At 47.0% G+C, this 12,608-nt stretch overlaps 1 protein-coding gene across 3 annotated transcripts in view; it reads left to right on the top strand.

The window, feature by feature from the left end:
• Window positions 1-620: 620 nt before the first annotated feature.
• MXD4 (MAX dimerization protein 4) overlaps window positions 621-12,608 on the top strand; it is a 39,781-nt gene continuing 27,793 nt past the window's right edge. Inside the window, exons 1-3 of one of the 3 annotated variants that reach the window (XM_055726706.1) lie at window positions 621-840; window positions 1,417-1,585; window positions 11,041-11,070. In XM_055726706.1, coding sequence (XP_055582681.1) covers window positions 777-840; window positions 1,417-1,585; window positions 11,041-11,070 — 263 coding nt within the window. In that variant the 5' untranslated portion in view covers window positions 621-776. The remainder of the gene's footprint in view (window positions 841-1,416; window positions 1,586-11,040; window positions 11,071-12,608) is intronic. The other 2 variants (XM_055726836.1, XM_055726772.1) reach the window with 2 other exon arrangements.

Here is a 12,608-nt window from a genome sequence, read left to right as displayed (position 1 = left end):
CCCCCCCCCCTTTTTTTTTTTTTTTTCGGGCGTTTCTCCCTGTCCCGCGAGCGGCGCCGCTGGCGGCAGGTTCGCCGCTAACGTCAGCGACACCCCCAGCACCGGCCGCCGTGCCCCCCAGCCCTGCCCGCGTTCGGCGCACGGCGGCGTGTGAGCGCAGGGGCGGGGCCGCGGGGGCGGGGCAGCCCGAGGCCCCGCCCCTCGCCTGCCTCTTCCTCACGGCAACGCCGTGCCTGCGCCCGCCCATTGGCTCCCCCTCCCTGCCTCCTCGCCTCCCGCCTCACGGCACGCGCGTCCGACCCCATTGGCTCCTTCCCGGTCCTCATTTGCATGGCATTCCGCGCACCAATCGATGGCCTCTACCTGCTTAAGATGCAAGGAGCCGGCCACTCAGCGAGCGCGGGGGCCGGGCCACCACGTGCTGTTGCTAAGCTTCGGCTTCTAAATTGTTACTATAGTGGCCAGCCAATCGGAGGTCGAGATGGGGATCTGTCAACATTCCCTGCCCCAGCCAGAGGAAAAGGGGGGGCGGTCTGGCTGCCGGTTGGCCCGGCTGCTTCCCTTCGTCCTGCCCCCGCGCCTAATCGACATTTCCTATTGGTGGCGAGGGCTGCCCGTCGCCTGTGTGTCAAATGTAGGTTGAGCGAAGTGCCTTATAACCGGGGGCTTGGAAGTCCCCCGCGCGTGAACTCGGCGCGGTGCGCGACGCGGGGCAACGGGGGGCTCTGGGCACGGCACGGCACGGCACAGCACAGCACAGCACAGCACAGGCAGCCATGGAATTGAACTCTCTGTTAATTCTCCTGGAAGCGGCCGAGTACTTGGAGAGAAGAGACCGAGGTACTGGGCGCAGGCGGGCAGTCAGTCACTCACCCGCAGGCGCTCCCAGCCGCTCTTGGCCTTTGTTGTGTGTCAGCGGCGGGCGGCCCGGGCCGGGGGAACCAGCCCCGGGCCGGGGGACCAGCCCCGGGCCCTCACCTGCCCGGGCGCCGCGGGACTGGCCCGGGCTTCGCCAGAGGCACCGCGCTGGGGGAGGAACAGTGCTCTTCTCTTGGCTTTTAATTTTTCTTGGTTTTTTTTTTTTTTAAAAAAAAAAGGGTTATTTTTTTTGGTGAAGCTCTGGATGGGGCTGGTGCGTGTGCGGCAGCGCTCAGGATCCCTCACACTTTTCTGTGTGTGGCAGTCGTTAATTGTATGGCAGTGCTCCCCTCCCCCCCGCGCAGCGTGACAAGGGTTTGCATGATCCGCCTCGTTTTTAATGTGCACTCCGATAATCCTCCTAATTTCGGCATTTTTTTTCTTTTTTTGGTTTACCGAGTTGTTCTATTATTTACTTTTTTTTGTCTCGCTTCTTTAAGAGATGCCAGAATAAAATCCAAACAAATCAACCGGAAAAAATTCTGTTCTTTACCCTAGTGTTCCTGCAAAGGAGGAAAAAAATGCATGGAAAAAATATATTGCCACTAATGCTGACTTTGTCCCTAGAAGCAGAACATGGCTATGCATCAGTGTTACCCTTCGATAGTGACTATTCCAGAAAGAAAACAAAGGCAGGCACCATGGCCAGAAAATCCCAGAATAACAGGTAATAGACGCACCGCTTTTTCAGAATGAATCGGCAGCTTTTCCGATGTGTCTAGCTTATGTGCAGTGCATACATTTATTAAAAATAATAACTAATCCAGTGTCTTAGTTTCCCCCATCCCGGTAGTCGCCATTTTTTCCCTGGATGGGCTTGGCTCTGTTTTGATCTCTCATATAAACACTGCCACGCGTACACCATCTCCTTAGTACTCACTGCACTTCTAAACCATCCGCCCTCATCGCTCCTTCTGCTCCACGCTCACCGGCAGCGGCTTCTAGTGCAGATCTTAACACCATAATCGCCACCCAGACTTCTCTTTGCATGGCACTAATTTCCCCCCCTGGCATTTATTTATAAACCACAGGCAGCGAACCGACCGCCTCCCCCATCGCAGCCGGAGCAGATGCAGCCTCCGGTTGCAGCGTGGTGCCGGGCTCTCGGAAGGGGAGTGTGTGCAGGGTGGTGGGGGGAGAGCCACCCGCGCACTAGAACTTATGTAGGTATTGAGTGAGAAGGTGCTGGAGTGAACTTGACCTCGCCAGGGCTTCTGCTGCACCGCCGGGTCTCCAGCCTGCCCACCCGCCTGCCGCATGCGGATCCGTCAAAGTGCATGACTCGGTTGTTATTTATCGCGATTATCGTCTGCCTGTTTGTCACAGTAGTGGTGGTTTTGTTGTTTTCCCCACAGCCGCTACCTGTGCTGCGATGGCATGAGCGGAGGGCTGCTGTGCGCAGGCTCTCTGCAGCTTTGTTTGCTGCTCGGGCAGCGGCTGTGTACGTGCAGGAGGCTGTCTTACAGGGACAGTGCCGGCCCCTGCCTGGGAGCTCCTCCAGTCTGGTGCTGTGCCTGCTCTGCTTTGCTCTTCCAGGGCTGCTCCGGAGGGGACCGAGGACCGTGCCCAGCTGGGCCTGCTTTGCCCTGGGGTGGCAATGCTCTCCCCAGCACAGGCTCCGCTTTGCACAGTTGTGCTGGATGGTGGCTCCTGTAGAATAGCCTAAAATGAACTCGGTTCGCACGTGACTTGTTTTCCAAACGAGCAGGGAGTCTCAGCAGGCCCGCTCCGCTTCCACTCCTCCAGCGGGCATCCCGCATGGCAGCAGGCAGCTGGGTCTGCTGGCTCTGGGGAGCTGTGGGGCAGGCAGCCAGCAGCTGCTCGTGGGGCACCGGAGGTGCAAACTGAAATCAAAAGCTGACGAGCTGCCTCCTTGAGAAAAACACAAACTGGTGAGTGCCCTGCTCGCGCCTACCGTGGCCGAGCAGTGTGTCTTGGAAGATTAACTGAGGGGGAGCGAATTGTTCCCCTATGCCCCTGCTCCAAGCAAGGCAACCATTTTTGGGGGTATTAATTGCAGTACTACATTTCTTGTAGATGAATTCTTTGTCTCATGTTGGAGCATAGAGGAGACGTCAGTTCATTTTAAAAAAGAAAGTCATCAGGAACGGGAGGCGTGTCTTGTTTCCTGAGACACTTTGCTCCTGAAGATTTTTAATTATATTCTTACAAAGTATGCTCGCTGCCTTTAAAGAAAATACACAGTTAACCGAAGCAGGTCTCCTAGGATTTCCAGCTGTAAACTGCTCCTTGAATTGTGCAGATTTTTTCTTTTCTGTCTTCTTGCATTCAAGAAATCTGTGTTACTTACAGAGCTATTATTCCATCGTTTCTGTTCTTAGGTCTCTTGTCATCCGCTGCAAAATAGTTACTTGTCTGAACCGTAAGCTGCTTTCTGGAGTTTTTAGGAGAGGATTTGTAATCTATCAAATACAGCAGAATTAAAAGATTTCTGCTTACAGATTTGCTAGCATTATGAAAGCTGAGGCATACATGTCTACTTGCAGTTACTTTCCTGCTTTTTTTTTTGACCATAGATTTATATTTACCTGTTCAGTCCTTCACTCTGATTCTCCCTCTGTAACAGTGGCAGCCTTCAAAAATGCCATCCTGCGGTATGCAATGTGTGTGTTTACTTACACTTTCTATTCTTCTAGCTGCAGTGATTAGATGAGGGATGGGTCATTTCTGTTACAAGACTGAATAATGCTTGTCAAGAAATGGTTTCAAGTGTGGCCACCACCGGGGACGGTGGTTTGCCTGGTTGAGCACAGACACTGGGCTGGCTCACTGGTGTGGCAAACAGGCGCATTGCTTTAATGCAGCACCCTGTTATTTCAGGGACGGAGGTATGGCAGCAGGGTTGTGTGGGCACCCCTGTACCCACGTCTGGCAATCGCTGCTCAGGTTTGCCAGTGAGCTTAGATTTGAGGGGGGAGAAATTATCCTTAGATTTGAACTTCAGCCTAAAATGCAGGAGGTACACTGGCATCACTGGTTTATTATTCTTTGGAGCTTGCTGAGGCTATAGGGCCAGAGCACCAGACTAGAGTCTGAATTTTTGGTAATACAGTTAAATCTTCTAAGCAACTCAAAGATTAACAGAGGGAGACGACTGGCCAAAGTTCAGAGGATCTGGAGTCGTCGTGGGTGATGCGAACCACTGGGCAAAGTGTTTGTATCGTTCCACTTTAACCACGTTCCAGACATGCTGGGTTTGGAGCATTGGATGCAGGCAGGCACAGTTGCGTACATGTCTATATTTTATGCCTCATTATTGCATTGGGGTTTTTTACATCTAAAAATATATACTTAAGATTGGAAGGGTAGGAAAGGAGCAGGTAATCGCACGTTTCAAAACTGCAGGGGCTTTGTTGTTTTCATTATGTATTTTTGTATCCTGCTGCTTGCAGCATCTGATCAGATTAAAAGATATATGTATGTATTTTATTTTTTTTTCATGCTTTGTGAGCTATACATATATAAAAGCATGAAAAACATCTTCCTCCTCATTCCTGGAAAATCAGAAAAGAGGGGAGGAGGAGAAAAGCTGTCAGATGTGAGGAAACCTGGTGTGCTGTACCCTTCTTCTTTGTTCTGCGTTTTCTCCCCCATGTTGCCTGCCTGAGGGGAAGGAAGAGCATCCCCTGTGTGGTACAGGTGTGCTGACCACAGCCTGGGGGACCGGGCAGGGATGGGTTACAACTGCCCTGTTGTTCAGCAAGGGCGCTGATGGACACCTCCTTCCTCTGCTGAGGGGGTGGTGGTGGTGTTCACGTAAGACGTTTTATCTTGAGACCTCCATCCTCTCGTTGAGGGCTGGCGAGGCCCAGACCAGCAGGAGAAGAAGGGGAAGGAAGGCTGCCTGCCCTTTGGACAGGATGCTCAGGTCTGGGCTAAAAGCTTGATGTCCTTCCGACTGTGATTGAGAAGTAATTTTGGGTTCATGCAGGGAAAAGACCAGCAGAATTGCATTTAATTAACAAAAATCTGTAAGACTACTCTCCACCACAGGAATTTAACATTTTTGCTTTGTCCAGTGATAGCTTTGGATCAAAATTGGAAGTGGTCATTAGCAGTTTGTTGCTAAACAGTTTTCTCGGGATTATTGGTAGCAATCAGACATGATTTTGAGCCATTTCTTTTTCACTTCTACATTGCAATTACTTGATTTTATGGGGTTTCTTCTCATTCAGTTCCCTGTGATGTGCCTTTTCCCAAAACAAACCACACACAAACCGAACTGCTTTGTTTTCTCTTTCTGGTTTGCCATTCGTACCATGTCCTCGGCTGAGATTCAGACTTGTTCCCTTCCAGTAGTTTGGACCAAAATCCTCCAGCAAATGCAGCTGGATTCTTGTTTTGCAAAGAGGACGGGAGATTGGAGAAAGGCACAATATTGTAATTAGGGGGGAGGTAAGCCTAGGTCACATATTGTTACACAAATACATTCCAGGTACTTGACCACAGTGTGGTAAACATCTGTTCACAGAGCACTGGCTGTAGTTGCTAAAGCAGTGCCATGCAGTCTAGTAATTCTTGTTACTGTGTAGTTGGAATTAAAGAAAAGGCATAAAACAAACAGCTGGATTTAGTGCAGTTGTGCCTTGGAGATGTTAATAACAAGTATTCAGAAGTCCCCCTAAATTTACCCTAAGTTTGATCCAAGGAAATGGATAGGTAATGTGTGTGCGATGTGCCGGGGAGGAATACGATGCAGATCTGAAATTTGGTGACGTCTGCACACAAGGCAAGGCACTTTGACAGAAAACCATGCTAGCCTGCAGATAACTGGGCTTGCTTCTGCCCTGCCTGTGATGACACTCCCCAGGTGGGGTGGCTTGAGCTGTGTGTGGGAGTGAGGTTCATGTCCACCCGTGCACGGAGGAGCTCAGGCAGCCGCTGTGCCACAACAGGGTCAGAAATACAGTAAAATGAAAACTAAAATCTCAGTGTGAGATACCAGTCTACTGAGGTCACGGTTAAATTTACTTGCAGAGAAAGGAATTGGACCTCGGTGGTGCAGTGTGTTTGGGCTGTTAATTTAGAGCTGGTTTGTTGAAGGAGGGGGAGCAAAATAAATTCCAGTTTATAAATATATCTTCTGTATCTATTAATTAATATTTTTGCTCATGTGATATATAAATAGGCTTGTACTTTGTACTGTGTTCTGGTGAAGGGTTATATCTAGAAAAAGATGAAAGCTGCATTTGATGTTTCAAATGAAAACAGAACTTAATGTCTGAATTACTCTATTGATGTTGGCTCATGGTGAGGGTCAACCTGTGACCCTCAGAGTGAGCCCCTTGCTCTCTGCAGATGTTATTCTGTGCGCACACAAAGGAGCTTAGGGATCAGAGTTTGATTTTTATTTTGTTTTTCCTTTTTTATTTTGGGTTTTTGTTGTTGTGTTGGGTTTTGGTGGGAGGCCGAGATTAAAGCCCTGCAAGCCAGACTGTACAGACATGGCTCCTCTGCTTTTTTGCCTGGCTTTCTGAATTTGGTAAGATTCCTTTCAGTTCGCTTTCCTAAAGCTGATGGCAGAGGGACAGCAACTGATATCACTGCACTTGTTTTTAAAACTGATGCATTTTAGTCCTGATAGAATAGATCTCACCAACTGGTCTGTCACCCCTGAGGAACTGCAGTAAGTCTGCGATGCCTGGGAATTGCAGTGCTCGTGCAACTGAGGAAAACAAACTGCCACCGTAATAGAATTGTGTTTGGACCTCACTACTGCAAACGTGTGGCAGTGCAAACTTGAATGAGGTGCTGGAGCCAGAGCTTTGCATCGAGGCTGTGCCAGTATGCCTGGTTCCCAGATCCCATATGAATCTGCAGGGCCGGTTAAATTTTGCTGCGAGGAGAATGCAAAAATAATTTCTAATGGATTAATTCCATACAGGCTCTTTCTTTGACAGGCTGTAAGTGGTGCGTCTGGTTTAAAACAAATGGAAAATACCCCAGTGGCCCAGGAGCAGGGAATACTGGGCAGGATGTGTCCTTATGCTCAGGTTTAGTGTTGCACGACCCCTCATCTCTGGTGATTTGGGTGGTAGGCTGTAATATTTTCAGGTGCATCCCACGGCAGGTTATATATGTCGACAGGGAATTCCCTGGAAGTGAATCGTGATCCTTCCAGCAAAAAGCTGCATAGCAGTCGCATCCAGACAAGGCTGCAGGTGTATCAGTTGCATGCTCTTACATACCAGCACACTTGGGAGTGGGAACTGGATGCAGGCACTTAACGTGTAGCACCTTGTAAAACTTCTTGCTCTGTTTGTTCTTACTCTTCCAGCCTGGACAAAAGTTGAAGTGCAGGCAGCGTAGTTCGCACGTGGCCCTCCAAGTGACATACAACCTGAGGTGGAGTTGTGTCCTCTGCACATGGGTTGTACAGTACCCTGCTGGCCCTGCCTGCACCAGAAAGCCCTGCCGTGGGCAGAGTGCTTGCCACTGTTGTAAGCACTTCGTTGACTAGCCTGCTTTGCTCCCTGTAGCGCTCGGCAGCTGGTAGTGTACTGGGGACTCATGGTCCAGACCTGGCTCCTGTTAGCATCGAGGAAGAAATTTCAGCAGCATCTGAGTTGTCTTATGTCCGTGCTTTTGTCAGGAGCTGTGCGGGTTTCCTGCTGATGAGATGCACCGCCTGGTGGGGCAAACAGATGGAGGAGTTGGGGAAGGTGTCTTAATAATGGAACGGGCCGTGCACCATGCATACAGTGAAATCTCAACCCCGTACACCTGTGCGCAGTTCCTGCTGGCTCACCCATTAACTGGTAGAAAGTGGACTTTGAGGGGCTTGTCTTTTCTGTGTTAGTCTTATTATCTCAATTAGCACCTGTCCTAATTGCTTAGGTGTGTCTGCTGAATGTTGCATCAACCAAATGCTCAAATCCAATAGCTAGAATTCTTGTTTAGGGGAGTGAGGGTGGTGGACCGGTACAGCTCTGGGGATATGCTGTTGGAAGTGCCACAGTTTGCAAGCCAACGTCTGCATTTGCTTGGCTCCTCCCCCTTCTTTCAAATGTTCTTTTGACAATGTATTCACAAGGAAAATTTAACTGCTACTTCATAGCCGGTGAACTTCTCAGCCTTTGCTAAATGGGTATTAGGGCTGTCTCAGGTCAACAATGTGGTCTAAGCAGCAGCGTTCCTGATCTCTTCCTGAATCTATGATTTTGCTCATGGTTTTTTGTTGTTGCCTTTTTTACCTTTATTTTTATCTGAACCTTTTTATTGACACCTTTCCTTCATCACTGCTACCCCCAAACCCCCCACATTTTGCTTGATACAGAACCCAATATAGTGAACTTAAGCTAAACACCAGAAGTCTTCCTTCTCTTGCAGCTTTTGAAGGGCTCCACAGACTATTTGTCTGAAAACAACTGTTGTACATCTTTTTTATATAAATATATACATCCATATATCTTCTTAGTCTTGGCCTACATCTTCTCTCTTACTGAAGTAATAAAAGAGTCCATTTTGAAACAGAAGTAGTGCTTGGGATACTGGTTTGTGTGTAGGCCAGTTCTTACAGGGTTTTTTCCTCACTTTAGATTGCATGAAGAGCAGAAGGGGATGGATATTCTTGCAATATACTGTGCTGTAGACAGTGAAGGAAAGAATAAACAATGGAGAGAGGTTAATCTCTTCTGAAAACAAACCCAGCAAAAAACCTAACCTAGCATCATGCTTGTAGTGGGGTATTTAACTTGCTTTGTAGATGGAGCAACTGTCAGGTAAATGTCAAAATTCTCGGTTTTGGTTCCTGGATAGGGCTTGATAGTTGAGACGTTAGTCAGTGTCCCCGCATCTCCTGAAATGTGTGGCGGGTGCCAGTGTTTGCATACTGCAGGTGTCGATGAGGCTTTTGTGTCCCTAAGAGCTCTGCAAAGAGGCACACGTTTACCCCTGCTGCATTTGGTAGCTGGCATAACCGGGGCAGGCATCTGTGCCCCTCCAGAGCTGGTCTGGCAGGACATATCCCAGGCCAACACCAGGGTCACCCTTCATGAACCAGAGGTGCCTCCTAGGTGTGCTGCATGCAGAAGGATGTCCTTCTACACACTGCATCCTCTCTTAACCCAGCAAAATACTCTGTGCAGGCTGAATTTCTTGACCAGTACTTCTGCTGGTGCAGTGGTCACCACGCATGAGCTCCGCTGCAGCAGGCAGCTCGGAACCGGCCAGTTGCAGCGATCATGTTCATCTTTGGGTATACTTGCTAAAAACATCAGGGAGGCCATGCCGTAGGGATGAATCTAGACCAGCCTGTGTTTCTCTTCTGGAGTGCCCTGCAAACAGTGTCTTTGTGCCTTTGACAGGCCTGTTGGGCGTGTTTACGGAGAATCTTTCCCTCCTGAACTTACTTTTTGTGTGTGTTTTTGTAAATGTTGGCGAATTTGGCATAGTGTTTGTCCCTTTTTATGAACGTCGGTGTGGATAAATGTTCATGGAGAAGAAGTTTGATCTCTTTCTGTGTGTGTAGGAGTAGAAAATAAAAACAGTATCTCCTAATTATGGTCAAATGGCAAAGGCAGTAAATCACAGCAAACCCAGCCCACCCTGACCTATCCATGTAGCACAGAATATGTGTAAAACACTTCCAGTGTTGCTGCATTGGTCAGGAGCACTTACATGGCACTGTAGGAATACATACCTTACCTGATTGTGGCTTACTTAGATTTAACATTTTTTAAAAAAAATAAAGAATTCATAGGCTCTTCAGAAAAAGATACCAGGTAATGCTTGACATAGTTGATGTCTAGGTAACAATGCTGGGATGCTTTCCAGTGAAAGTGGATTAGCATCAGTGCTGAACCTTGTAAGCATCTGAGTTTTCCTCTACCTACAGAGGGGCAGTTTGCTTAATTCCTTGTGGGATCTGGAGCTGCATTGTCCTGTAATAAATTGCTTGCGGGTTTGTTCATTGGATATTTCTTTGCATGGCGCTTTGCTTTCTTTTTGCCCTCTCTATGGCTGGAGAGATGCTTTCATCATCAACACCTAGGTATGCTGCAGCAGCGTGCAGCTGCATGCGCATGTGTGGCAGAGGCAGAGCAGCTTGCCACCAGGCAGGTTGTGCATTTGTGGAAGCCTTTCTCACCGTGTGATGTCTGCTCACTCAACAGACTCTGCACCTGTACCTCCACAAAGCTGTCCTGGTCAGCACATCGTGCCCGGATGTGAGCAGGGGTTGCAGCATGTTGTAGAACTGCTTTGACATAATCTGCCAGCCGTAAAACCTGCCACTGCCTTTGTATCTTTTGATCCTTACGGGCTGGACGTGTTTTCAGTGGGACAAAACTGAAAGTCCAGGAAGTTGCTGGTTTTGAAATGGCAGCAATAACTTCATTTTAGGAATGTTTTTTATCTGAGCTGTATAAATAAATAAAATCAATATTTCCAGCTGAATCAATTAAAAAAAATAATCCTCCGAGAAGTTAGGGCTGCCTTCTAATGGCAAAAAGCCTGAGGCATCAGTTGAGGGGAAGAAAAATACCTCGAATCCTAGTAGACTGGAGAGAATAGCATACTGATGTGGTCAGTTCAGGGACTGTGATTTTTTTTTTTTAATATTTATTTTTTCTGTTTTTAGACTCAGAAGAATTAGGGGGATTCCTCTTTTTTGCCATTAAGATGCAACAGCAGCCGCAGTGGTTAGCTGCTGATTTTTCTTTCTGCTTCTTCGTGGGCTTGAAAGCTGGCTTTTTGGGTGCTTTTTATTCTTACCTTTAGACTTCTTTTTAGATCTTCTAACACTTTCTGCCCCCTCATAATTTTTCTTCACAGATAAAAATCTTGTGGGCTGTTTTTATTACTAACCTGCTCAGTTTTTATGTCCAATTCTGTCTCTGAATCTACTGAACGCTAATAAATGCAAATTTATTATAATTACACCCCCCAAACTCATGGTTTACTCATGGAAATTAAGTTGATACCTTGAAGTAACTAAGGGATGTAGAAGTGAACCAATTCAACAGTAAAGCTGTTTTATAATCCTTATAAATACATGATTCAGAGAGCTCTTTTGCAACTTATGCAGGTGTTGGGTTTAAAATATTCTAAATGTTGGTTTATTTATGCTTTTCTCTAATATTTCTTTTCTCTTTTTAATAGGTCATCACACAACGAACTAGAAAAACATAGGTAAGTCTTCAGAAAAAAGCAAATCAAAAGATGTATGGCTGACAGAATTATAGTGCTTATTGAAGAATATTTTGTTGAAATTGTTTTGATTCTGCACTGAATAGTTTATTAAGTGGGGGCGTTTATCAACTCTAATATGTATAATATTATTTGACTTGTTTTCTATTGTTTGGTATGCTGTTTTTGAAACACCTCTGATAATTAGCTTTGGACTCATTAATGCTGTAACTGGTTAACCATACTGTTACTAATAAAGAATCTGATTGCAGCAACTGTTTGCTAGACGTGTTAAATGCTGTAAGTACAGTTAAAGTATTTTGTGATTAAGGTGGATGATTTTGGGGAGCTATATGTCACACAGGGTTATTCTATGGGATTTTTTAAGCATGCCTAAAGTGCAGTTCATTGTCATCATGCATTTAAGTACCTATAGATACCTTTTTCCCCTCCGTCTGCATCTTGCTGGTACGTGTCCGGAGAGCTGTGTGTGAGCTAGAAACGACCAGCTCCTGAGCTGCAGCTCTGGTTCTGTGTATCCAGTGCTGTGAAAAGTAACCAAGGACATTCATTAGACCCTGAAGATCTGATTTTTAAAGAACTCATGTTTGCACAGTTTTGGAGGCAGTGTTTACTAGCTATTGTATCTTCTCAGAGTTTGTTTGCAGGTGGGCTTTTTAGCTGTAGGAAGTCTCCTGGGGCACATGGCTCTGAAGGTGCACAGAGAGAGCCGCTGAGTGCGAAAGGTGCCCGTCTTCACACTGACTGTTGGTTCCCCAGCTGAGCAGCGCTGTGGCACCCTCACTGCGGGAGGGCTGCCTTTCATTTATCGTTCAGGCAGCAGGATAAACTCTTTCGGGTAGTTTTTTGTTCTTTTTCATGTAGCTTGTGGTCTTTTGGGTTTCATGCATCTAGAGAAAGCAAGGGGTGTATGTGTGAATATAACCTAAACCTATTTGCATGCTTCTAAATACATGAAACGTGACTGATGGCACAACAAGATTGGACTAACGGTGGGGTGGGGTGGGGGTGGGGGTTCTGTGTTGTTCTGTGGCCACAGTTACGTAGCAGCTAGACCATCACTTCCCTTGCATGCCTACATGCTTTCCTGTAGTTTAATTGTAATATGAGTAAACTATTGCTCTGCCTAATAGCCACGTGGTCATCCTAGAGATGAGAGGAACTGGGGAAGGCTCAAGCTCACAAACACAGGCCTGGCCTGCAGAATGCAGTACGTTGGCTAAGGCACTGAAATCAGCTGGCAGAAGTTCTGCTGACAGAGTCTTCAGGAAAATAACTTCATGCAAAATTCTGTCCTTTGGTCACACTTCTTTAAAAGTAAAAAAAAAAACGTCTTTAGCCCCAACTGTGTTCTTTCTCACTCTCATTTTTTTCCATCCTCTTTCTAGATACTCTGTTCCATTGCTCCATCATTACTGACTTGTCATCCAAACTGCATATTCCCCATTTTTTTTTCTTCCAGTTGTTTTTGTAACATGAGCATGGAGTTGCCTCTTCTTCCCTCTGCTCTGCCTTAAAAG

Source organism: Falco cherrug, chromosome 1 (genome assembly GCF_023634085.1).
Source record: "Falco cherrug isolate bFalChe1 chromosome 1, bFalChe1.pri, whole genome shotgun sequence".
Taxonomy (NCBI): domain Eukaryota; kingdom Metazoa; phylum Chordata; class Aves; order Falconiformes; family Falconidae; genus Falco; species Falco cherrug.
This window is presented reverse-complemented; position numbering and strand designations above follow the sequence as displayed.